We start from the raw sequence: 27862 nt of genomic DNA on the forward strand, positions 1-27862 counted from the left end.
GTCTGTTTCCCCTGTTTTCCATACAGGTCTTCTGATGAATACATGTACTTACAACTAAGAGAAGAAGACACCATAAGAGGAGAAATCCTGAAAAAGCAAACAATTCCCAGTAAGATTTATTCCCAGAGTAGCTGGGCTCCGTGGCACAGACACCAGAGCCTGAGCGATTCATAAAGGAGACTCTGGGGAGCCCTTTAGCTCTATCTCATCTCGCTAAAGCAGTCAGAACCACACAATAAATCATTTCAAGCCAAATCAACCCGCTAATGAAGCCTCAGTGAGCAAAGCCAGAGATGATTTGCATAATTTTGTAACATCTGGTAGACCATGAAAAGAAAAACCTGCAAGCAGTCTTTTACAGCGCTGACATCTTATGAAAACCCAGCAGTCCTCAGAAAAACCTCAGGCCTTTAGAGAAAACAGCAGTATGAAAATGAATATTGACAAATTTATTCACCGTCCAAAGCGGCCTGACCGTGACTCGTTTAGGTGATTTAAGCGTGACAAATGGCACAGGGTTAATACTAATTTACATATGATTTGTTGTCCTGCCAATATGTACTGAAAAAAATGACAGTCGTTAAATTGGTTTCTGTTAGGAGAATTTTGAACAGTAGCTTTTACGCTAAATGAAGTCAACAACACAACCAAAAAGGGATGAGAAGGGAATTGTTTTTCCACACATAACACGACTGTTTGGAATAGTCACCATGTTTTGAGGCTGTAAATGAAAAGTGCATTGACCTAAACATGACCAAAAACATTTCAACTCAGATCATTCAGTGAACTGTAAAACTGTATTTTCTACACCATGATTTCAAGTCAGTACTTTTCATAGTGTTACTACTTATTAAAGCTGAAGCCTACATGGATATTAAAATGAGATGAGAAACAACATCATTCTGAAAGATTATGTTATTGTTATTATTCAGATGTGACTGTTTTATTGTTATTGTATTATTATTATTCAAGTATTTTTATTGGCTTATTAAATGCAAAAAACATACAATACATACAATCGAAGAGACTACAAATGACATCCACAGAGTATAAAGGAAAAAAGTACAAGTTATTACACCTATTACAGAGATTGTCAATTAATTAGATCATAGTTCTATGTTTCAGTGTCTCTAGCAGGGAATTCCAAGTCAAAGTAGTCCAAAAATGGCTGCCAGACCCCTATAAAACTTTTGGGTGGATCCCCTGGTTGAGTATTTCAGCTTCTCAAACTTTAAATGTGCCATCACATCCCCCACCCAGTGCCCATGTGTAGGAGAGGTAGCTGATTTCCAATTAAATAAAATAAGGCATCGAGCCAATAGAAATGAAAAGGCTATGGCATAGGGCGGCACGGTGGCACAGTGGGTAGCGCTGTCGCCTCACAGCAAGGCGGCCGGGGTCCTTTCTGTGTGGAGTTTGCATGTTCTCCCCGTGTCTGCGTGGTTTCCTCCGGGAGCTCCAGTTTCCTCCCACAGTCCAAAGACAAGCAGGTTAGGTGAATTGGAGACACTAAATTGCCCTTAGGTATGAATGTGTGTGTGAGTGTGTTTGTCTGTGTGTCTGCCCTGCGATGGACTGGCGACCTGTCCAGGGTGTTTCCCCGCCTTTTGCCCTATGAGCGCTGGGACAGGCTCCAGCACCCCCCGTAACCCTAATCAGGATAAGTGACTTAGATAATGAGTGAGTGAGTGAGTGAGTGAGGATATGGCATCTGACTGGGCAACTGATACCGCCACCTCGCCAGGGGCCACACCAAAGATAGCAATTTCAGGGCCAGGGCTGATCTCCTTGTCGCAGATATAGGAAAATGTCTCCAAAATAGACGACCAAAACTCCACCAACAATGGGCATGACCAGAACATATGATAAAAGGTGGCTGGAGCCCGATGGCCTCGGGAGCAAGTTGGATCTACGATATATCCTGGCAAACCTGCTTCAAGAAACATGGAACCTATGAAACACTTTAAATTGGAGCAAACCATGTCTGATACAAATAGAAGTTGAATGTATCCTCTTAATTGCCAATTGCCAGGAGTCATCTGAGACCTCATAGCCAAAGTCCTCCCTCCATGCTGCCCTAATATGGTTAAGGGCCGGGGAACCAATCATTTGAATAGCATAATGCAATCTACTCACACCTCCCTTTTGACTTGGATGCCCATCCAACCACACATCTAAAAATACGACAAATGCTTCCTAACAAAGGCAAGTACCTGCAAATACCTGAGAAAATGTAAGCAGGGGATATTGTACTCACTCACTGACTGCTCAAAACGCATGAACACACCATCCTTAAAAAGGTCCTTTACCTGTTTTAGACCTTTCTTGAACAATAGCTTGAAAGCTGCATCCATGAGTGAGGGTGAGAAAGGTACATTACCTCAAACAGGGCAAAGCCTGGGACCATATTCGAAGTGAGCCACTCACAAAGGGGTTATCTGTGAAGCACTGTTTGCTGAGTGGTAATAGGGCACATACTAAAGAAGGTAAGGACACAGGGTGTGTGGAGTGTCGTTCCATTTTGGCCCACACCGTTCCACCCCCATAGGACGCAGAGACCCAGTATATTAGTTTATGAGTATTAGCCACCCAGTAATATTGTAGGGAATTTGGGATTGCTAAGCCTCCATCTTCTCTCTGTCTCTCCAGATACACCTTTCTTATCCTTGGGATAGTCTTATTCTAGCTCCCTAAAAAGGACTTTGGGATGAAAACAGGCACTGTTTGAAACAAGAATAAGAACCTGGGCATAATTGTTATCTTGACAGAATTAACCCTGCCAGCTGGTGATATAGGAAGTGTTGACCAATGGCTAAAGTCCTGTTTGGCCCTCTCCAGGGCTGGTTTAAAGTTGAGTTTGAATAAATCGCTGTATCAATGGGTTACTGATACGCCAAGATATGTAAAAGTCACATGGATTTCTTTCAGTGGATATGACTCAAATTACACCGTCGCAATTTTCAGTTGTGTAGATGTCCTCATAAAATTTCCTGAATTGATTATTAATGCCTTTTTGGTCAGTAGTTTTTCCATCTGAATTATTGTTATTGTTTGAATGTGATTATTGTATTGTTCTTGTTTGAATATTATAATTTTATAGTTATTGTTTGAATGTGCTTCACATGCTCTGGCTGATGTTCAGGGCTGATTTTTATAATTTGACACATCAGACTTGTATGAAATTCTGCCAAATGATGAGATAAAAGAGTGCAAGTACTGCATATCATATTCTGTGTACAAAAAACATATACTGTACGCTATAAATATTGAAACACGATTAATATACAGCACTTTACCTCAGAACACAAAAACTCTGTCCAAGAACTGCACTTTCAGACAAATCACTAGTTGAACCAAATACATGAGGAGAAACAGCTTTTTGCCACCGCATAGGGGCTTTGATCTTCAGTGAATTTCCTCCACTTACAATACTGGATTCATAGCTCCACTATCCCAGAGAACAACTGTCCTTTATCGATCCCTGGAGAAGAACTGTCCTTTATAGATCTTCAGAGAGGAGCTGTTCTGATCACATTTTGATAAGTGGAAACCATAAACTGTGATGACCATAAAGATCTTCATGGCTAATCTGAGTGCTCAATCAGCATTACTCAGACAGCAGTATTCATTTACATATTATCAACATAAAAGCATAAAGATTCTGGTGTTGGTATGTCTTGTGACTAACCATTGTAAAAAGGCAATCCAAAAGGACAGTGCAAGCAGATCTACTGCCGCATTTCAGGAGGACATGGAGTCTCAGTGTAGTCTCCATTCAGCACTTTACATGCCAAACATATGGTGATGGCCACATGCTCAACTTGCATTAGATGGTTAGATCAGGATGCTCAGAGAATGCCAAGCACCCTGTCTAACTAACTCTGCCTGAACACAGCAATTGTGTTCTTTTGAGTGTTCGTCCGAGCCACCACTATCATTCAGAACTGACAGTTACAGTTCCAGTGTTGGTGTCATTCCAGAACTCTGTACAATCTATTCCTGTCTCTTTGCACTTTGACACTGATTTTTGCAGGAGATGCCCACAGATCCACTGATGTTAGTCCAGGCATTGTGGAGATTTTTTTGAGCATCTTTTGGTCAGTATATTGGTTTGGTTTGGGCACAGGGTACCCTTAATAGACTGCTACCAATCTGGGATTTGTTCAGTTCGTAGATAATGTGTCGTATGGAAGAATGACAGTGATGAAATTCCATGGTATCAACCAGTGTCACACACCTTTATGACTGAGACCAAGATAAGATCTTTGTATAAACTTGGGCTTTCTAGGAAACTCAGTGCTTACTTGCTAGTCATTCATACTCATTTCAGTATCCCTGAAAATGGTTTTCATTTTCGAGAGATGATGCATGATTTGAACTTACTTTTTCGGATTCACAAAAATGTATTTCTGATGACTGTGACTGAATAAATAACTGTGATTTTATATTAAGTGTAATTTTATATTGTTATTTATTCAATTTCACCACACTGACCTGTTAGTAACATCAAAATGGAGATTGTGTGTCCCTTTGCTGATTCTTCCCCCACATAACTGCTGAGACAAAACCTGTTAAAACCAGTTCTGTTTGGTGACCTGCTACAATACCACTGTACAAATGAGTGAAAAGTCTCACATCAGTGGATCAATGTAACTCTGTGTGTGAGATGGGTGTAGATAAGATTTTTTTCATATCTCTATCACAGCTTAAAGGATCAGCATTCCCTGGAATTCTGACTCAGAACTCTGCTGGTAATTTCTTTACTTTTCTTATCTTTGTAGTGATTCATAAGATCTCTCAATAGCCTGTCTTATCTTTGTAGTGATTCATAAGATCTTGCAAATGGTTCTGCTATTCTTCTTTTAAAAAGAAAGAAAGAAAGAAAGAAAGAAAGAAAGTTAAAAATGAGAAGAACATCCAGTATAGATTTGCAGACATAAACATGTATGGATTCTTGTTAAATGAATTTCATATCTGTCTGGCCCAGTCTCTCGAGCTACAAAAACTGATACATTCACTTTATCTTTGTTGACTAATTTATAAACAGAAAAAAGAACTTTCCACTGAAGAAAATGACCTTAAAAAACACACACACTTAATTTTTTCAGACTTAAACTTGTGAATTGGAGCCATCCAAACTTTTAAAAGATGTATAAATCACTTATTTTCTTGACATAGAGATGACAGGTTAGAAAAATGGTGGCTGGCGTGACAATTTGGAGAATAGTCATTTTGGGAGATCTTTTCCACTCTTTTTTTAAAATAAGGGAACATAAATACTGATCACACTAGGAGTTTTTTCAGTGGAACAGTATTTAAATGAAATTTACTCTTGGCAGAAGAACCTGAGGACAGTAGTGAGATATCTGTAGGTCCTCCAGATATTGTTTGACGTAAAATCTTTGTTGTGGTGTTGGGGAGCAGAGAGAGACAAGCTAAAGGCCAAGACCAACTAAATACCACACAGCACATTTGCCAGTCACAGCACTCCATAAGCCATATTTTACTCATAAATTGTTGTTACATAAACTGTTTTCGTCTTTTTTGTTCTGATCTTTGAGAGCTTGTCTTTCAGATCAAAAGTGTAATGAAACCATAACGAAGACATGAATTTATCAACAGTCAGTGGCAGTCAGTGGAGATGCAAAGTCCAAATCAATGTTTTTAAGAGAAAACACAGTCACATCCAGACTGCTATCTTACATCTAAGGGAGCTCTCTTGCTTTTAATGATGTTCTCTGATGTTCTCTGCCTCTGCACCATTAGAGAATTATTCTATTTATCTACTGAGAACCAACTCCGGCATATGGGCTTAATTAATTTGTGCGCACTTTAATTACTAAACCATTTAATCCAGTACTTCCTCAATGTTTGAGGAAGGAATGTAACTAAAAAATTTTAAAAAGGGAAAATCATAGGGTTAGAATTAAAAGAGGACACAATCTCTCTCTCTTAACATCCCTGTAATTGTGAACCTCATTAAGTTTAAAACCACAAACCTCAATGTTTATAAATCTGATTGGTGTCCATGCTCACTGGGGACCAACAGCCACTTTAGAACTGCTTAATCACTTTCTCCACAGCAGTGTTTCTCATCAGCCCACACTGTTCAGAGCGTTACAGCTGACTGGCTTTGAGAAGTATATCTAATATTGTTATGGACAGTGCAGATGTTGTGCTGTGGGGTGACCTGTGCAATGCTGCCTTTGTCTAATGTTGTGCTAATGCATGTTTCTGCCTCACTAATTACTGCATTAATTACTGTTGCTAATTAGCTGGTTTAGACTCCTTTGGCTGGTATCTCCCCATCAGTATTTATGAAAATTTTTAGGAATGGGTGTTTGTCCTGTGTTGAACAACTACCCTGGACAATACAACAGGTGCATGTGCTGATCTCTACATGATGCAAACAAGACTAGCAATTAAAGAAGCAAATATTTCTAAAGCCTGTTACTGACTGGACGGCCCCGCTGAGAGACACATCCAGAGTGTACTCATCCAGAATGCTTCAGATGGCAGTGGAAGAAATGGTGTCTGCAGGATTCTCCTCTCAGAGAACCTGACTGACTCATCTCCATTCCTGTCTATCACAATCCCCTTGACCATTCCCTCTAGAAGTTCACGATTCTTTCTAAGTTCAGATATGAGAAGTCAAAACTTTATATATACACACACACACAGACACACATAGACACACACACACACACACACACAAATATAAATATATATATATATATATGTATGTATGTATGTATGTATGTATATGTACAGCTGAAGAAAAACAACGACCAGCAGGATGTTTTGGCATATTTGGAGCTGTCCATGCAGGTATTAATTTTGTTGTAAAAGAGTCTATCAGAGCTCAGTGATTTATTTCTGAGTGTGTGTTGCCAAGCCAAAGCAATTTAGGACTTCACGGTACATAAGTCGATCGTAATCCACTTCTACTTGGTGATTCCTCACTGTACTGTAACTACAAAGGTAACAATGAGCTGCTTCACCACAGCAGCTTCATCAACACCATGTCTGGGTCATAGTGTCAGTTGTCTGGAGGTTGCTTGGTGTTTCGTAAGTGCCTTCACACAACTTTTCCCTCTACTGAGGTTTGTAAAACTTTTTTTTAAAGCAGGTTATTAAGGGGTCTCCATGGGAGGAAGGCAATGACTGTCACTAGAACTTTGCTCTGAAAACTGCGATCCCTCAAAAAAGAAGTCAGTGTCCTCCCAGACAGCAGGGCCTGGGGCTCTGTTTGTGACCTGTGCTCTGAGCTGGGGTGATGAAATGAACCTCTGGAGCCAAATGAAGCTCTTACTGAGTTTTTACTCCAGCTGTTTTTAAGATGGCTGAGGAAATGTCCTTAGGACATCAAAAAAACAGTGCTGCTAGCATTATTTGTTTAACGTGTGTCTGCAGAGTACACACATATGCCCGGTGTCTTCTGTAACAGAAAGCTGGTCAGCTACATGAGAAGTGTGACTTGCAGACCTTATGTACCATCATAGTGATGTATGGGCCATTTTTAGAGGATCCCTTAGAAGGATCATCCATAAACCACAGGGGGTGTCACAAAACACATCTTTAGTTGTCATTTCTTTCTCAGTGTATGAGGCATGCTAGCTAAATATGGCTTAGTGCAGATACAGAAAATTGCTGAAATTTAACATCTTAAAGTGTCCCTACTGTTTCTGAAATTTAAAGTACAGCCCTGGTAAAGTGGAGTTGCAGAGTGCCTATCATTCTGGTCAGACTAAACTACAACCATCACTGAAAGCTCTGTGTCTTTCTTCTGAGAGCAAGACTAATTTTTCATCGGCTGCTACTGTTGTGTTTCTACAAATATATATATATATATATATATGTGTGTGTGTGTGTGTGTGTGTGTGTGTGTGTGTTCTCATTGTTTGCTCATTAAGAGAACATCCCTACTATCCTGTCACTCCTCATGTCTGAGAGTGTGAAACAAATTAGAGTGTGGAGGCTGAGCAATTCCTCTGGCCACTTCTTTACACACACACACACATATTTCGGTTCTTATCTCAGTTTCACGACAGAGCTGCTGTTTTTGACTCTGTCTCCTATGCAGTCCTCATGTCTCCCTCGCCTGGATCCTTTCAAGCATTTCACCATGCTGCTGCCTCACGGAGAGACTCATGGGTTTTGTGCAGCAGCCCCCATAAACTTGTCATAGTCATTCTTGCAGCCCACTCTGCTTCATCAGGGACAGAGCATGGCTCTGCCGCACAGTGTTGGGCCCTTCCATGTCAAACAGCTCCAACACTCCATTACCAAACACAAGCACAAATATCCAGGTAACGGTAGAAGGTTCTCATCCTGCATTTTCATACACACCAAGGGTAAAATGGAGATACAGCTGAGCAGCTGCCTGAATTAGAGTTCCAGTGCCATTCATCCTACTCTTTCCAAAAACCCATCACAAAGTACCAGAGAATATGACAAAACAACTAATTACAGCAGTAGACAAGAGGTATTCTTTCTGTGAAGACTGCATTGTAATGTTCTTCTTAAAAACATGTTTAAATCTTCTGCTCCTCTTCACTTGTTCTGTCTCATATGAAGAAAGAACACGCTAAATGTAAACCTCGCTAAATGAAAATATGCCTTGCAATTTTAAAGCACAGCTAAATAAGATAAAGCTTTGCAAAACCCATACATATTTAAAAACCTGTGTGACATTAAAATCCATGATACTTTTATTTTATCAGTATCACCCAAGAGCACCTGCTCCCCCAGGCTTGCCTGGCTCCTCCACATTCATAGACAGTCTGAGGGCTGTGCTAGGGCAATTAAAAAAGATATGTGGGGAACTGGCTCAGGTGTTGACTGCGCTCTGTGAAGAGATGGCATTGATTGGACTGTTTCACAATACCATGTTTCCCTTGGTACAGATGAGACAGTACAATAGGATAAGATTGTTTGTGGGTCTCTTCCATGATCTAGAAAACTGGCTACAAAACACAACATTGAAAAAAGTAACTCCTTTAGATTTCATTATTTTTATATCAAGAGGTTCCACAAATATTATTCTGGTTCCAAATAATTATTTAAAAGGCTTAGAAGTAGAACATAGTAAAAGTAGAACACAGTAAACTTGAACTGAATCTGCTAACAGAGAGGTCATCAGAGAGACTTGATATTTAAACAAGGGTTTAGCATCAAAACAAACCCATAAAAACAGCTGAGACATCCAGTTGCAAGCATTTATCATTTTAAGTTACAAAACACTCTACATTTTCAATAGATTGAACACAACCTCAAAGACATCATTGGACAAACTCAATTTATCATCAGTCTGATTAATCATTTTAATAACATTAACGACAAAATTTCACTTTAATCAGCTTATGTATTTTGACTTGTAGAGGAAACAGAATCATTTCCAACAAACATAATAATCTTTATTTTGTTACATTAAACCCATATTAAATATACATTTTCTGTTTGTTTTTTACATTTTACCCACAATACCAAAGCTAAATCAGAGCAAACAGATTCATGCTTTTTTATGTAAGCGTATGCCTCATTTCCCACAGTGCGTGACATTTGGCAAGCTGACATTTGAAGACTATGAATGATCAATTCTGTATTAATGAATTAATTAATGTATTGCCTTCATTAATGAATAAATCAGTGTTTTAATTCTGCACTTAGTCCTGTAAGGAATCAGGCTGTCACCACCCAGACACAGTCAGAATAGACATGAGTTGCTCTGCTCTGTCAGCACTCATGAGAGACATAAAGCAGTGCCCAACACAATCACAGTGTGACAGTCATCTGACACTTTAATGAGGCTCACAGTCCACTCTAATGTCAATGCTCATCATCAATACATGGACATGGATCAGGAGCATTGGACTATTATGGATAAAGGAATTTTAAGGTCACTAGATTGGTGAAAAAAAAATCAAAACTTCCCAGTGAAACTTTTTCCAGTACAGGTATCTCAGGTCTTCATGGATGTTATTTTCCAATTACATCATTAATTCCTTTGCTGCATAATACAGTGGATATAATTTAGCAGTGACATTGAGTGTCTTCAGTGAGGTTTAGGCTACATGGAGTTTCTTTCTCTCTCTTTCCCTTTCCCTCTCCCTCTGTGTGTGTGTGTGTGTGTGTGTGTGTGTGTGTGTGTGTGTGTGAGTGTGTGTGTGTGTGTGTGTTTTGGGGGGGGGGGGCTCCTGTGAAGTTACTTCTGATAAATATAAATGTTGATCTAATCGAATTCTGCATTCTGTATGAGATCTGCTCACAGAGCTAAAAATAAAAAACATTCAAATGTAACTACACAGTGTGTTCCTATAACTGTGCTATACTAACCACCTTCCCTATCTGCCTTCCCTATCAGCTAAAGCATTTACCAAATAAACAAACAGATCTCAAGAAATGAAACCAAAACATTTCACAAGCACTTTCTGTGTGGTTGACTCTGATTGTGATGCCATTTTCATCTAAGCTCCTGACTCATGTCCTAAGACTCTAATGACACACCATAGTATTAATCTATGGCACTATAATTCTATGGCCAGGTTATGAAAGCATTATAGAGTAATCACCACTGAAAATCGCCTTCTAATAAGGGGCAAGTATGCAGTCTTCTCAGCGTACATAAATATGACTAACAGTTATGGAATTTTGAATTTCCCACACAAAGCCTTATTTTGTCCTAATGTGTGCATTTCTGCCCCAGGACACAGTAATAGAGATGAATTTGCATGGCCAAATGGAGGAAAGGGTTCAGATGTCATGGATGATGTGGACCACAAATCCATGGAGTCAGTCTTTTGCTGAGGTAGGCAAGCGCACGTGATCACAGTGAAACATTGGGAGCTGATGCTCACCCTCCAGTCGTATTTCTGCCAAACCTTTTCACACACAGGTTTTAACAACCCCCCCCCCCCCACACACACACACACCCCAACTCTCAACACTTTCACATTGGTGTCTGCATCTTCCCTCTCATTCATCATTTCCATGATACAATCTGCTCCTTTTTTCTCCTCTAACTCAAAGAGAAATAATTGAGAGATTAGTTTGAATGAAAATCAGATCTGACATTACATGGGCTTATACACTGGCTGTAAGATCTGACCTGAGTGAACAGAGATGAATTCCTTTGCCATGACATCGCTTTTTACATTAACGACAGACGAATTCTGAGATGCTGAGTATTGCTTTCAGACAGTAGAGGAAAAACTCCAAGTGAACGATATGAAATGGAAGGGGGGAAAGACAGACAGAGAGAGAGAGAGAGACAGAGAGAGAGACAGAGAAATGACCAAGGCAAGTGTCAGCGAGTGTACTGGAGTGAGCTGTGGGGAATAGCCTGTGTGTCTGAGCTCCACATTTCGTTGCACCTGCTCTGACTGAACGTATCAGTATATATGAGAGTTGTTAACGGAGCTGGTTAACTGCAGCAGTGAATTGTAATACTTCTCATCAAACCTACATTCAGATGACCAGTCTGAGACCTGTGCAGGATAAAGCTGTGTGCCTGTACACCTACAGTCATTTCCTCTATTCGTGTAAACAAATACATACACAACAACGGTAACATTCTGTCTCTATGACACTTGCAGGGTGTCAGCAGTTCTGCCACTGAAAAAAAGCCTTGCTACTGATGTGATGTGTGAAGTTCTATAGGCTCTGTAGTCTCGCTAATGGCAAAACAGTGTTCACAATAAAAAATGATAATAACATCAACATACACCATTGCTCGCGATTAAAGATTACAGATATAATAGACCACTATAATGCAACAAGACAATGTAACAGCCAAGGGGCAAAATAACATCTAGAAACGCTGAAATTTTTGAATATCTTTCCAGCACAAACTCTTGCTTTGGGTATTCGGAATTGTTTTCTCCTGTCTGTCACTGGTGTAAATTCCAAACCATTTGAGAACATTCTAGAGAACAGTGTTTCTGCAGTTAAGTTGTTATCAGTTTTCAGTATTGTATACTGTATATTACATCAAAGGTCCCTAAAGGATCAATTAGAAAGGAAGTGCAGGGGTGTCAGGAGAAAAGGCATATCAAAGATGCTGATGGCTACAAAAATTGGGCTACAGTAAGGCACTGAAAGCTTTACCTGAGGGGAGAGAGCAAGAGGTTGTGAGACAATCTGTCTATTGGCTGCCCAACTGTGCATTTTTGTGTGCAGATTAGTGTGAGGTATCTGGTCTTTGTAGAGAAAAATGTCAGTTTGTCAAGGAAACCCCAGCAAACTGGAAACGCTAAATAATGAATAGCATGTATCCATGGTAGTGAGTGGAATAAGAGGGAGTATGCGAGCAGTGATCTCTCTTTACAGGCTGTAAGGTTAACGCATGTCGATGCTCAGCCCGGCGCTGGGTTAATGCGGTGCTTCACACACACACTCTCTCTCACACACATACACACACGCATGCACACAGACACACACGCGCGCACACACGCACACACACAGAGTACATAAATAGTATAAATAATATTGTATATCTCCTTTCTTTGACATTGATCATCTCGGAGCCCCCTATACGCAAGTTGGAAGCAGCTTAATATTTACATGAAAATGCCCTGAACTCAGAGAAAGCAAGGAAGACAAAACACAGAGTTACCAAATACCGCAGCAAAAAGAAGCTCTTTATCACGGTTAAATTTACCATTATTAAAGGCGCTATATTTTAACTCTGCAAAGCGCGTGAGTTACATTTCAGCAACATCAAAAACACCATCCCTAAACCAGCTGTTATAACTGGCTGGCAGCACTGCAGTGCTTTGAGCGTAACTGGTTAAGCCGACGACCAAAATAACAAGATTTTGATTGGTCTTCAGAAAGTATGAATGGAAAGCCTATCTACTGTACCGATGACAATACAGCATCGAGGGCAAAATCCTCGTAATGTAACCTACGCGGTTAACTAAACATGTTAAATAAAGGGATGTTGAGCGCATGTTGATACGCGCAAAGATACACACACACAGTTTCAATGAATTCGCACACCTCTGCAGCGGCTTCCGTTCAAATACTGTCATATCACGAACAAAGAGTAAAAGCGGTGTCCAGAATCTGCATTCGTCTGCTTATTTGAATATTAGTTTGCGTATTACTTGAAAGCAAATCCAATTTACCCTAAACTCATGCAATTTCATTTACCAGGTCTGTGGTCATGTTCTGCTGCGTGGTTGCAATCATCTTTGAGGCAGTCGTCAATTAAAGTCTCTCTCGGGAGTATTCGCACTCTGGTCCGTCCGAAGCGCAGTTTGGTCCGAGCACCCGCGGCTGTTAGTTCAAAGGTGTATGGCAAGTTGCTCAGCGATCCACTGGCAAATTTCTGTTCGATCATGCAAAGTTAACCATGCCCCCTCTCTCTTTTTCTCTTACTCCGTACGTGTATGTGTAAATGTGTAGAGGGTGGTGTGTTGCGTGTTGCTCTCTGTATCGTTCACTCGCTCTCTCTGCGCAGCAGTTTGCAGATCAATGCCTATTGACCAGCTAGGAAATTAATCAGGACAACGATGCCTCCTCTTGCTCAGCGATATTCCCGCGCGATAGGCCACAAGTTACTGGTTTGGATAATTACGTATGCGTTGCAGACGATGCTGATATGAGCTGTGTGACATGACAAAAAATTATCATTACATGCCGTGCCCAATTAACAGGGCAGCAAGTTCTCCACATGCAGCACCACATAATAACTGGCCTTATGAGGATGGGTAACCCCAATCGTCTTCCCTTTATGCGAATTTGTAATAGCTTAACAGATGAGAGCAAGGAGAGGATTTGTATGGTACGTTTGCCTGTCTCACTTAATTCATACCATGGATAATTAATTACACTTTGAAATCCCTGTGTCCCCCAATCTTCATTTAGTTTTATCTGAAAACGTGACAGCTCTAGACTTCCCTAGACTTGGGCCGGTTCTTAGTCTTGGACTCTCTGATTATAGTATGACAAACGGAAACAGAAAACATAGACATTTCGATGTACCTTTTAGCAGTTCTTTCCTTCTTGTAATTTTTTGGTTGCAACCAAGAATTAGGCCTATGCTTAAAGTTTGGGTTTAATGTATGTTCGGGGGTTGGTAGTTTTCTTCACATGTTCTGATGTGTTTTCTGTTGCATTGTGTTTGTTCCTGTTTCAGTGAATGAAAACATTTTCCGTAACTCGCCAGTGATTTGCAGATAGTTAAGTATATAAATGCTACGATGGCTTGCGGCGGTGTGCCCTAGGGAAGCCTGGCAAGTATCGAGCTCCTGCAGTGGGACGCTCTAACACTTAGGCCTACAGCTAATCCGCCCTTGAAAATGACAAAGGAAACTTTTGGAAATCTTCACAAACAGAAACAGCCAGCCAGAACTTGACTTTACCCACCTTCGGTCCAGTAGCCTAGATTTGTTCACTGAGTAAGGGAGAGACCATTCGAATAAAACAAAAACCAGAACAAACAAACAAAAAAAAACCCCAGCTGATTTTATTTCTCATACAAGGTAAAAGAATGTCTCACAAGTAACAATTTTAACATAACCCTGATACAATCCTTCAATTTATACACGTCAATTAACCTGTTTATTGGTTACACCCTGAATAAACCTAAAAAAAAAAATAGTCGACTCATGTCACAAATTTAAAAATTAAAATCCAAAATTCAATATGTGATAGGGGCAGTATAGTTGAACTGTATGTACGTCCACCTCATATAACACTGGACTGTTTTGAATCAATTTTGTGTGGATAATTTCCATACAATCTCAGACTTACCCCATGTCATGCTTTATTTAACCCTACTCACAATTTACGATGTAACATGCTTTCAACTCAGTTGTATAGGAGAGATAAATCATTTTTCAAAAAGTAGTTTCCGTGTGTAGTGGTAAGATCTGAAAGTTGGCTTCACAAAAGATGTTTATCTAACTGAAATAATTTTTTGATCAAGCAATAGCCAAATACTTTCACATTACACGTCACTCTCCTGTATTTTAGGTGAGCTCAGAGCCAACGCTTGATAAAGTTAATGACAAGAGAAACGAGCATTAACCTTTTAAATCACTAACTCTGATTCTGTCTCTGTCTGGGGCTATTTCAATTTCCTTCATAGATTTATTCTGACGGCGTGCGCTCACTCGCTCACTCACTCACAGAGAAAGAGAGAGAGAGAGAGAGCTGTGCCTTCTCCAGACCTTAGAATGAACAAAAATGCCAGACGACGGTGTTTGGTTGTTAAACGGCTGATAATGTCTGTCATACACACTTTTCGAGCAATATTTTGATATTTGAAAAGAAGTTTGAAGAGCATTTGAAGAGAATATGATCTTCCGACATGTTTATGTAACAAAAAATGCATAAAAAATAAAAATAACAGCATATAGTATGTAATGGGAAACTAGAAATTATGAAGGACTGCAAACATAAACGTCTTTGAATTCAGTGAACAACAAAGGCCCCAAATCATTGTATTTACCTACACGTCGTTGTGCGCCTCGCTCGTATGAGAGTTGTAGCTCATAGGCCTACTAAATATCAGACGGCAGTCGGTTGAAGAGCCTGATCCACATTATAACAAGATCGCACAGCCTACGTCGCACGTACGTTGCTCGACGAACCTTACGTAATACATCATCACGTTCATCTCGTTTTAGTTGATGATTATTGGCTACCGGGTAAATTTGAAATGCTAACTACTACTAACGGTAAACACTTTAGAGGCTACAGTCGAATGTAACTGTCTGGTTGAAATGGGATGCAAAATGCAGTTTAATTAGGCTACGATTACATTTTTTCATCGCAAAGGGGAAACAGTTTTTCTTACATAAGTCTTTATTTGTCCTGCGTCAGAAAAGTCTTAATTTGTAAGGAATAGCTACTTGTAATTCTTAAGGTGTGACTGCTAACATAGTCAACGTTAGCTGCCTTGGTCAAGTAACGACTAATTTGTTTTGCAGCACAATCGAGTGCACGAATCTGTATGTAGTGGTTCATTTAATTGACGTATTGATATGTACTAAGTAACTTCGGAAAGCTAGCTATGTACCAAGCTAATCTGCTTACTGTTCCTTTGCCTAAATTGACTGTCTCTAAGGACGCCCGCTAACTTTTAGGTTAAATTAACTGACGTGAATTTCTTTGCAAGGCACCGACGCAGACCACCATAGACAGAGCAAAGTAAAAGAGGTTTTAAAGAGTTTAAACCGCTAATATTAGTTATGTTACGTGTCTGTTTATGCTGGTGGCAACATTACTGCCTCTTACTGATGTGTTTGTCGTCTTTGACTTAGGGCATGGACACGACTGTGGTGAGCATTCCTACCCTGTTTGAGAATCTACGGGCGCATGTTGACATTCTCAGTGAAGGCATTGAGCCACGTAAGTTTTTGTAACTTGTCTCGTTTTTCCTCGCGGAAATCGAGTGTCGTAGAATTAGGTTGTGTTTAAATACTTAAACCCGTGTATGGCTTATGTTTCTAAATTCCTTTCCCAGAATTTATTCAGTTGGCAACAAACTTTGAGCACTGCCGACGTAAATGGCAGAGAATGGAACAAGAGTTGGGATCTTGTAAAGAGGCACTTGCCAAAACAGAGACGGAGCGAGGGGCGCTGGAAGTCAAGCTCAAACACGCTCGGAACCAGGTCGACGTTGAGATTCGACGAAGACAGAAAGCCGAAGCCGACTGCGAGAAATTGGTATGTTCCGAGTGCACATTACCATTTCTAATCACAACTACTATGTGTAACCTGTTGCATGCACATGCATCGTGCCTTTTGTAGCAAAGTAACAAGCATGTTTTTCTTCATATTTACAATAAAAGTAATTAATGATGGTGGAAACAAATTCTGATTAATATCAAACAAGAGTGTCCTGACGTCTTGTCTCTTTTTGCCCACTTGACATTCAAATGCTGATGCAGGACCGTCAGATCCAGTTGATCAGGGAGCTCTTGGTCACAGAGGGATCCAGTAACAGCATTCAGCTGAATGAGGAGCAGCGGTCAGCTCTGGCATTTCTCAATGCCCGCCCTCAGGCACCCGCCAACCACAACACCAGCCGACGGTATGGACTGGCCAGACCATAAACCACACAACATGAGCTATTCATAACATATAGGTCGATGGTCCTTTTAGATATCAGGCTTTTCCCCCCGGCGACCTGAGAAACATATTTTGTTGTATCATTGCCATCATAATTTATGTTTTGTTTCAGTGGCCGCTATGTAAGTTTCAGAAAAGGTCTTGGTGACATTAATTTTGCTTCTTTTTAATGAACAGATTGACAACCATAGATGAATCAGCTTCAATTCTGTCAGACATCAGTTTTGACAAGACTGATGACTCACTGGTAACGGCACTCTCCTGTAAAAGCAAACCTTTCTTGGCTGCATTTTCTTTTAACCACTGACATGTATACCCACTCTATATGAAGTGGCAAAAGTACCTCCTGTTCAGTGCTGCAGCTGCTGACTGCAAGTAATCTCCTTTACAGGACTGGGATTCCTCCATTGTGAGGTCAATGAGGCTGAAGAAGCGAGAAAAGAGGGTATGTTTGACTCTTGTGAAGTCACACTATGACTCACTATTTGGTAACCTTGACGACCAACTGTTTAACATAACATTGTGTCATTGTAGCGTTCCTCCAGAAACACATCCGATGGACCTACAACTGCTGCAAAAAAGTCACGCTCAACAGGCCGCACCACAGAGAACGTACGTGTCTGATCTGTCATTAGCTCTGTCATTAGATGACTTAAGCTTTAATAGTGTGTTAGCTGCAACCTGTGTGCTAGCTGTTAGAGCTCCCTGCAGGGCTCTGTTGATGATATACAGACTAAAACACAGTTGGCCCTCCCTATCCGCGGCTTCTGCATCCACGGATTAACCAACCGCGGATCGAAAATATTCAAGGAAAAAAAATTCCTGAAAGTTCCAAAACTTGCATTTACCGCACACCGAGCACTGCGCTGAATCCACACGAAGGAAGTGATGTGTCGGCACACTCTACTGTAACCTCCCGCAGTTTCACAGATCCTCAGTCTCTCTCCAGCACTCGTTGCTTGAGCATTGTTCGCCTCACGTCTCGTTCATTCGCCGTTTTAAAAGATTTATATTTTCTCTTTTTATAACTGTATTTTCTATATGTATTTGTATTTTAAACATTCTGTTTTTCTGTTTATTACTCCTTTAGGTCATTAAACTAAAGCAATCTGTAAGTGTAGAAAGAAAGAAAATGTTATGTTGTTGCAGACGTGTATTGTATAGTTAGGCCTATGATGACTGCATCTGTGCTGAGCACGTACAGACCTTTTCTTTTTTTCATGTCATTATTCCCCAAACAATACAGTACAACAACTATTTGCATAGCATTTATGTTGTATTAGGTATAATAAGTAATCTATAGATGATTTAAAGTATACGGGAGGGTGAGGGTCGGTTATATGCAGATACTACGCTATTTTATATAAGAGACTTGAGCATCTGTGGAGTCCTGGAACCAATCACTCGCGGATACGGAGGGCCGACTGTATCAGTTATTGCTGGCCACAGTGGCACAAGAAGACATTCTCTCTCATTTTCTCCCTGTGTCCATCTGTACCCTGCAGTTTCCAGACACATCTGTGAAGACCCTGCCTCTTTATTTGAAGAGCTTATATTAATTCACCCATTAAGGCGTGTAAAAGGCTGTTTTTACTTAATAACTACGTCATGATTCATGTTTAAATTGACCTTGTATAGGTCAGTCATTACTGGATGCATGCTTTAATTTGTTTATGAATAAGTGAACTTTTTAGTGTGATTCAAAGTGCCGTATGGTTGCATATTTGGAGTCCTGTTTGAGCCATCCTCTTGTTTGGTTGGTTGTTTGTAGGGTAGTGAGTCTTTGGTGGCCAAGACCATTGTAACTGTGCCTGCAAATGGAGGCCCCATTGAGGCTGTCTCCACTATCGATGCAGTTCCCTATTGGACACGGAGCAGGAGAAAAACTGGTGAGCACGCCCAGCATGGATATTTATGTGTTATGTTTATGGCCATGTCAATGCAGTAATGACATGGCTCTATAGCATGGAGGTGGGGGTTGTGTTGAGTCTCCTGTAGTGATGCACATGAGCTGGTGTCTTAGTGTCAACTAGGAAAAGAGTCCTGGCAATAGGAGCAGCAGTATTAGAATACTGTTTCTACAAATGTTTTCATTTCTTATTTGCCTTAACCTCTATCTATCTATCTATCTATCTATCTATCTATCTATCTATCTATCTATCTATCTATCTATCTATCTATCTATCTATCTATCTATCTATCTATCTATCTATCTATCTATCTATCTCTTAGCTGCTATGGAGTGGGACACAGACTCTGTGCAGTCTGAGCATGTAGTCAAACATCCCAGCCAGTCTGAGAGAGAGACTAAACTGGAGCCCAATACTCCCAGTGGCAACAGTGGTGTCCGTCTGCATGAGTTTGTCTCCAAAACGGTATGTGTCTTGTTCAGCTTCTGTGCAGTGCCAGAATAATCTCAGATCACATTAAAAAAAAGATTTGCTTTTTGTGCCCCAGCACTCTGCATTTTTCTAAAACCTTTCTGGCAGTATTACTAGACTTCTCAGTTTATTGGGGCTTACATTTATTGCCCTTTTTTTGGTCCTAGGGCAAGATTCGTTTTACAGTCTGTCTTCTATATTCAGAGGGTTTTTTTTGTAATCCATTCTTTTTTTTTTTTTTGGAAAAAGAAATGTGCATTTTGTTTTTAGTGTCTGTATATTGTTATTTATGTCAATGACAGTCTGAAATGTTCCATTAGGGTTCAGTAAAGGGTGAATTGGTCGACTTTTCACATTTAGGTTATTAAGCCAGAGTCATGTGTTCCCTGCGGTAAGAGGATCAAGTTTGGCAAGATCTCTCTGAAATGTCGTGACTGTCGTGTGGTCGCACACCCTGAGTGTCGAGAACGCTGCCCCCTGCCGTGTGTTCCCAACATGGCAGGCACTCCTGTTCGCATCGGAGAGGTACTGTCTCCAGCGTTTCAATCCCAACTGGATTGTGGCTGTGGATGTAAATCTAATCGTGTAGTATCATCAGCTCCATCACTTTCAATTCATAATTTTTCTGTATTTCAGAAATGTTAATTAAGGGTGTCATATGTATTTTTGTTGATTCCAAAATGTAAATATCCAATCTGTACCTTAAAATCCCAGTGATCAGATCTAGGATCATATGTCATTCTCGTGTGTGTGTGTTTGTCTGACTGATGAAGGGCACGCTGGCAGACTATGTCTCTGACACATCTCCCATGATTCCTCCTCTGGTGGTGCACTGTGTCAATGAGATTGAACACAGGGGCATGCGTGAGGTGAGTACACACACAACATGGATGTATACACTAACACACACACAAGCTTTTACGCCTCACACTGATTTGACGCGGCTTAGGTTGTTTTTAACCTGTACTGGTGGTGTCTAGTTTTATAAAGCACCACTGCCAGGTTTCCAATCCACCATCTGTTTCTCCATACAAAAAAAGACCTAGAAAATACAGTTTAGTCACAGAGAACATTTCTTCTTCCTTTTCTTCTATTTCTTTAATGAATAAATTCTTGCTCAGATGGCCCTGTGTTCCCCTCACAGGTGGGATTGTACCGCCTGTCAGGTGCAGACCGGACGGTTAAGGAGCTGAAGGAGAAGTTTCTACGAGGAAAAACAGTTCCTATTCTCAGTAAAGTGGACGACATCCACGCCATCACTGGCCTCCTAAAGGACTTCCTGAGAAACCTCAAAGAGCCTCTGCTCACTTTCCGCCTCAACCGTGCCTTCATGGAGGCAGCAGGTGATTCTGGCAGTTGTAGTTTTGGTCACATCTACAGGAGGCTTACTAGGTTGAGGGCCTTTCTGTCGTCTCATGTTTTCTAAGTGTCTGTTTTTGTCTCTGTCTCTTGCTTCATGGGGTCCCCCTGGTAACCCTGAATGTCCACAATGTCTGTCTGGTAGAACTGTCCGATGAAGACAACAGCATTGCTTTGATGTATGAAAAAATCAGTGATCTTCCTCAGCCCAACAGAGACACATTGGCCTTCCTCATTGTCCACCTCCAGAGGTTAGTAAGAGTTTTCTATGGAACGCTGTGCTGAGACGGTCAGCTGACTGGGCCAAATACAACTGACACTTGTGCACTGCCACAGTGTTCCTGCGCCGTTAGTACAGTTTTTATCAGAATTAGTCAGGTAGAAGGTATTTACACCTATTATGAAAACTGCACTCCATTGCGTCGTTGTCATGGCTTAATCCTGCAGCCAACAAGCATTGATCTCGGTAACATGGATATATTTCAGGGTTGCTGAAAGCCCGGACACCAAGATGGATGTGACCAACCTGGCCCGTGTGTTTGGGCCCACTATTGTGGGCCACGCTGTACCTAACCCAGAGCCCATGACCATCCTACAGGACACCAAACGCCAGCCCAAGGTTTACAGCTCTCACCCTCATAAACGATGCTTTCACTTCTCTGTGCCTCACTGTTGGTACTGTCTCTAGCTGAGTGTCCTAGGGCTGCACGGTATGGACAAAATATGCAGTCTGTGATTTTGTACAGAAGTTGTGTTTGTGAATAGTCATCCCTTTTATAACTAATGTATTGCCACACGACAGACGTACTTCCCTTTTCCATATCCAATCTTCTACTGCTGCCCACTCACGTTCTCTGTCTCAGTTGTCTCCTCTGGACTGTTCAGTTTAGTAGTTTGTTGCTTGACTGATGTACGTGCCTTGTGTCTCTTTTTGTCGCTCTCTGCCTTTCTGCTCATCCCAGAAAGGGGTCTCAGCCTGCTGTTGAAAGTCTGTTTTGCTGTAATGTGTTGCAGGTTGTTGAGCGTCTGCTTGCTCTTCCAGTAGAATACTGGAGCCAGTTCATGCTGGTAGAACCATCTGAACCAGATCACATGGTTATTGAGAATGGCAACTGCTATGCCACTCCTGACCAGAAAGGTAAACTCAACGCACACACACACAGACACACGCACAGGATAGACAAAACAACTGAAATGCCATGCAATATATGAATGTTTTAACTGATAAGGATAGGATCAGAGGTCGGGTCTGTCATCCCAGTGGCCTGATGTTCTGTTTGACAGAACATCATCACTGAGAAATGAACATTTTAAATTAATTTAGGGCCAACAATTTCTCAGAATAGAGTTGAATGTTGATGGAATTTTCTGTACAGTATTTAAGAAACTGATTTCTCTCTCTCCCTCTCACTCTTTAGTGAGTATGTTCAGACCCCTCACCACTCCAGAGCAACAGATGAACAAAACTCCCTCCTCCAGCTCTCTGTCCCAGCGCATGTGGAAAGCCACCGGAAAAATCACACCCAAGTAAGCACACCCACGATTCTCTCAAACCTTATTAAAGCTTGTGTCCCGTTCACACAGCGGAACTGCACTCTGCTTCACTGCTCAGTGTTTGTGCCTGTAGTTAAATGAGTCAGGTGTGTGGAGTCCTGAGTGTGAATGCGGGATGACAAGATCTGAAAAGAAAAACATGCTCTAATGTAATCCTTATGCCACTGTCCACTGTTTTTCATTCTGTGCACTCTGTAAGTGGCCATGTTTATGGGATGGTTTAATGCTAACGATAGCGTCTTTGGCTTGTACACTGCATTTGCTACTCATCTGGAAAATATGACCTGACTCCAGCAATTAATCAGAACTGGCTTCATTCACTTAATCATGGAGTCAGAGTATTTCGTGAAAGCAGTGTGCTGAAAGTCTCACAACTGAATAAAAATCAGTCTAATGGGAATCTGGCACACTGGAGTTAGTCTGTCACTGCCCTGATTGGCTGTTACCACATTCTTCAGTACTAACATGTGTTTACAGCAGATCCTCACGTTCTCAGTAACATATGCTCAGCATTTTGTGCAGTGATATGGGTTGTTGAATGCACTCTATTGCTGTCTGGCTTGACAAAGGTTTCTGGTCCTGAATAATTGTATGTTGATTGATAGGTTTGGAAGCAAGAGCAAATCTGCTGTCGGCTTCAGTCACCAGGGTCACTTCTTTGCCTCGCCTCTCCTGAAGTAGCCTGAGGCTGCCCTCCGGCACTGTGGCCTGCTCTCGCACATCTTTATTTAAAGAAAGATCTGCAGCATAGGACACTGTGTGTGAGTCTGTATGGCTGAAAGAAGTGCTGCTGAGACAGCTGTGATACTGCCTTTTTATTGTGCTTATTTATTTTTCTTTTAGAGATGTTGGATTTTAGTTGCTTTTAAGTGTTTGTGCTAATGAGTTGTTCAACCAAAGGGAAAGGTAAGTGTGATCACTTCCACCGGCAATAACCTCTATCTGTTCCAGAGTGTTGTGGTTTTTAGGTCAGTTTTTTTTTTTGACAAGTGGTCCCATATAACATCCCTCTGCTTAATGTGTCAATATTGTCTCACTTCTGCAGCACTCAGTGATTAGCATAGTGCATCTTTTTTTTTTTAGTCAAATAATTGTCTGAACAGCCAAATTCATGATGGAAGTCACTTCTATTACAAGAGGAGCAATTCAGTTGCTTTAGAGGGAGAAAAAAGGAAAATATTTAACACAGTAAGGATATCTACTATGTGTGTACACCCATCTGAATATTTTACATTTCATATTTAAACATTAGTCCATTTTGCTCCATGTGGGCATTTCTTAGATGTTTTATGTCCATTTGTTTCATATAAACGTTTGATATGTATAATGTGTATGAGGGGATGGGGGGGGTCACTTGGTAAGGTCAGCAGGTCTGGTAGAGCAGTATTCTCCCAGTGTATTCATTCAGGCCTGCATTTAATTATTTAGAGCTGTATACTGTTCTTCTGTGATCAGACTCCAAACTGTCTGCACTGATTACAGAAGCAGTGCATTGGAAGACCTCTGAAATGGGCAGCAAATTGTAAGGAGCTGTTTGATTGAGACTGCACCTGAGAATTTGACTCCACATATTCAGAACTGACTATATAGAGTCCTGGTGTCAGAAATGTTACCCTGTGTATCTGATGCATTGTTTCTGTTCAGTTAAGCATCACTCCAAGTTCAGCATCTCTGCCTGGGTACAGTGCAGCTTACCAGACCTGTCTAATGGCTAATGTTTCTCAGCAAACAGCATTTCAACTGGGACATTTCTCTGTCATACTTCAGATGGGTTTATTTTCGACTTTGTAAGCTCTTGTGTGGCGTTTGTAAAATACAGCATTTATGTGAGTCTGCTTGGTACTGTCTTTTCATTTGATTAGAAATGAGGTGGAGGTCAGCTACTATTGACAAAAGTTCCTATTTATTTATAGTAGAAAAACTGTCAGAGGTATGTATGTGCAGAACAAGTGTCTGAAAATATACAGATCCAAAAATCCCAGGAAAGAACCAAGGAATGGTACACTGTGTAGTCCACTGATAGAATTCTAGATAGATGTGACTTCTAAATTTGAATGAAAATAACTGCACCATTTAAATGTGCCTGTGCTTCCTGTACACTTTCAAAAAAGCATTTCTTTCAGATGTCCATGTAGGAAAAAGTCTATGGGAAAAACCACTAGCACTTTGGTTTTCTATGATAGACCTTAACTACCAAGTTACATATGATTATAGACCATTTGCACTTCTGAGCACTGGACAGGTTGTACATCTTTTAAAAACTGGGAAATGGCCAGAGAAGAGGGGTGTTTTTGATGTAGTTTTGGAAGGCTGGGTCCGAGCCCCACTTCTTCATGGCTTGTTTCTCGAGAATAGGGATGCCGCTGACGTGTCTCAGCAGGAACCACACAAAGAGTGGTGACAGTGCACTGAGGTACTGTGGGCCGCGCATAACAGACGAGGCCGAGACAAACAGGCCTGTCCACTGCAGGATCTCACCTAGGTAGTTTGGGTGTCTGCTGTATGCCCAGAGTCCATGCTGAATGAATTTCCCCTAAGGAGACAAAAAACGGTATAGACCGTAACTCAAACATATTCCCACAAAATGAATTACCATCATAAAACTGCATTTTTCACAAGACTCATAACCATCAGAAATGTTGAGTTTATGACAATCTGACCAGACTTTCAATGTGGTGAGGTGACTGACAAAACTTTTACCAGCAAATGCAACAAAATAACACAAAAACAATTTAAAAATCCATATACTGGCCTTTTAGTAACCTTTAGTAAGCCAAATATCCTACTCACAGAAACATCTTTCTTCAAACTTGCATTTTCAACCCTAAAAATTCAGTCAGATTTGTGTTCTATGTATTGAAATCACTGAACCAAATACAGGGGAAGTGACCAAAACTGATGCTCCATGCCACAAAGTAGATCCTATAGTTTTAGCAAACACCAATTCTCAGTGCTGGACAGAATCACACTGAAGGGAAATACACAGAACTTCCTCTAATTTAGGCTACTGACATGGAAGGCCAATGAAAAGGAAGCACTAAGCTGAGGAGAATAAGTGCAGAGAGCAGGCCATTTCAAGGTCAAAACAGTAGCCAGACATATCCTCTGTAGTGGATTTAAGTGTAGAGTTAAGATGTCTGTACAAGCTTGCGTGGGTACTGACTGCGTTATCTGGATCCCGCTTAAAGAACCATTTCTGCTGGTCAGCAATGGCCTCGGTGGCGAAGCCCAGTCCCCAGATTCCCCAGCCGATGTAATCCCGCGGCCCCAATGGCTCATCTCTGCGCTCACTGTTCAGGATCAGGGTGGGCAGCAGGGTGAGGAAAACCCAGAGAGCTGGAACGGGGAAAAGTCACTTACTGAAATCTAGAACTTCAAAGAACACATCTCGAGTACTTTCAGTCCACTTAATGATCTAACGGATAAACTCCAGCTATAATGGTTTTGAGTCTTGGTTCCTCTCATGGTTTCTCCCTATTTCAGCCTGTGTAACTTTAGGAGTAGTCACTGGGGACAACAAGCCTGGTGTCCTCTAGAGCGGCTTTGTGACAATGTCCATTGTAAAAACTGAACTGAGCACCCAGTGCAGAAGCGGTCCTGATCCTACTCACAGCACAACACACTATTTGCAGTGACTATGACAGAATGATCATTTGTTTGATATGATATGCAGTGAGATTAACAGTGAGGAGGAAGAGGAGCAGTGATGCAGCTTATACAGAAATATGAACCTGTTCAGTGTAACAGTCAGAATACCTTGAATTGTCCAGTACACAAAGAATGTGCCTGGGCTGTCTCTGACACCGTTAAACCTTCGGTCCTGGCCATCTTTCATGATCCTCAGGAAGAGAAATGTCCCCAGTCTGCAAGACAAGGGCACAGCTGTCATTGATTTACCACAGTGCTTATTAACCAGGCCTTAATGCTTTAACACAAAGCTACACTGGTCCAATGACTGCCCAAACTGAAGCTCTGGAGAACAGAAGCACTCACTTACAACCCATAAATAATGCTTTTCATCGCTTCGAATGATTATCCCAGATACACGTTTGACCCAAACTGTCATACCGTCAGTCTTACCTCAGTCCCCATGCTGTGACAAGGCCGGTCTGAACGTTCTGTCGCATGTACCCGGATCCTCCCCACGCACGGCTCAGGTGGGCTAATAAAATGAAGGTCCCAGACCCTGCCCAGACAACAGGTCAAACGGAGCGTTAGCCTTCCGGGGATCATGGGCATGGCAGTCATTCAGCCATATCGTACTGGCCTCAGAGGCGTGTTCACGGAATATTTTACCCAAGAAGCTACAGACAATTGATTCCAAAGTTCAAGGATTCTCAAGAGCACAGAACTTAGGGGGAGAGAGAGAGAGACAGAGAGAGGGACGCGCACAAAAGGCAAGATTTAAGTGATTGGACAGCATAGTGCCACAGTGAAAAGAAATGCAAATTGTGCATTGAAAGGTGAGTACAAGCTTTGACTACATGACAGGGGGGAAAAAGGTTGTTGTGCAGGCATGACTGTGTAATGAATGAATAGAAGCTCTGAATGACAAACGCGGGGGCTGAACCAGTTATCATTAGCAATAGTTCTCTGGCTTGAAATGACTTAAATGAGTTTACTCGGAACAGTAATGCAAATTTAAAATATTAGTCGGAATGTTTTCCACTGTGAAGAAGTTTACTTGAGACACGTTGAGGAAATAGTGGCGGATAGTAACACGTGCATTACTAGTTATCCCACCTAAGCAGCGAACAATTACTTTGACCCGGCACAATGTAAAGTTTTTACCTGAATCGTGTTTTCAAAACACATCGGATAACACTATTTGATGAGACATCGGACATATCATTAAGGCAACGTCTTGAAAAGGGTCATTCAACTCTGTGCTTAGAGAATGAACTCAACAGCGATCTTTTTTAAAAGTCATCCTACTTAGAGTAGGGTGCACACTTCGTTTCTTAAGACTTTGTAGGCGGAGTCTTTCATAAGACTGTTTCACAATCAAGCTGTTTAGATAACTGCCGTGTGATGACAATTGATTTTTAAGAGGTAAATGTCGGACTGCGGCATAAATGTGCTACTGGACTTCACATTTTAACATCTCTCTCAACGCAACTCTATTCTATTTGTATACGGTTCTGTAAACAGCGGTCCAGTGAAGCTTGTCTATGTGTTGAAGCAATGTTAAATGAAAGAGACGACTTCACAATGACCGATCAACGATATGATCAAATGTTCATAGAGGTAATTACAGAGGTTCAGGCTACGCCTCACAGATAAATCATTTACCTGCTAAATCGTAAAACTTTTCCGTCTTGAATGCGGCGGCGACAGCCCATCCGACCCACTGAATGCCTAAGTCGGTCGCTGCACATTTCGCCAGCGTACTCCCCATTATCATGTCCGCGATGTCCTGCAGAATCAATGTAATATAAGTAAGCTCTAACATTTACGTTGCCGACTGTGTTTATCAAACACCAGCA

At 41.2% G+C, this 27862-nt stretch overlaps 3 protein-coding genes across 3 annotated transcripts in view; 1 reads left to right on the forward strand and 2 right to left on the reverse strand.

The window, feature by feature from the left end:
• The window catches only part of LOC115806807 (inactive dipeptidyl peptidase 10), a 33508-nt gene extending 20166 nt beyond the window's left edge, over positions 1 to 13342 (reverse strand). The window contains exon 1 of the mRNA XM_030767666.1: positions 13238 to 13342. Coding sequence (XP_030623526.1) covers positions 13238 to 13342 — 105 coding nt within the window. The remainder of the gene's footprint in view (positions 1 to 13237) is intronic.
• Positions 13343 to 16274: 2932 nt separating this feature from the next.
• racgap1 (Rac GTPase activating protein 1) lies at positions 16275 to 23057 on the forward strand. Its single transcript, XM_030769879.1, has 16 exons — positions 16275 to 16359; positions 16475 to 16677; positions 16902 to 17044; positions 17260 to 17329; positions 17474 to 17527; positions 17617 to 17694; positions 18854 to 18971; positions 19315 to 19457; positions 19824 to 19988; positions 20237 to 20332; positions 20608 to 20806; positions 20968 to 21073; positions 21309 to 21441; positions 21837 to 21960; positions 22241 to 22349; positions 22982 to 23057. The coding sequence occupies exons 1-16, from the start codon at positions 16275 to 16277 to the stop codon at positions 23055 to 23057; spliced, it is 1902 nt and encodes a 633-aa protein (XP_030625739.1).
• Positions 23058 to 24257: 1200 nt separating this feature from the next.
• Positions 24258 to 27861, reverse strand: LOC115808488 (uncharacterized). Its single transcript, XM_030769886.1, has 5 exons — positions 27669 to 27861; positions 26457 to 26562; positions 26133 to 26239; positions 25540 to 25712; positions 24258 to 24909 (listed from the first exon to the last, which is right to left on the reverse strand). The coding sequence occupies exons 1-5, from the start codon at positions 27826 to 27828 to the stop codon at positions 24631 to 24633; spliced, it is 825 nt and encodes a 274-aa protein (XP_030625746.1). The 5' UTR covers positions 27829 to 27861; the 3' UTR covers positions 24258 to 24630.
• Between the last annotated feature and the right edge of the window lies 1 nt (position 27862).

The sequence above is a fragment of the Chanos chanos genome, chromosome 3 (assembly GCF_902362185.1).
Source record: "Chanos chanos chromosome 3, fChaCha1.1, whole genome shotgun sequence".
Taxonomy (NCBI): domain Eukaryota; kingdom Metazoa; phylum Chordata; class Actinopteri; order Gonorynchiformes; family Chanidae; genus Chanos; species Chanos chanos.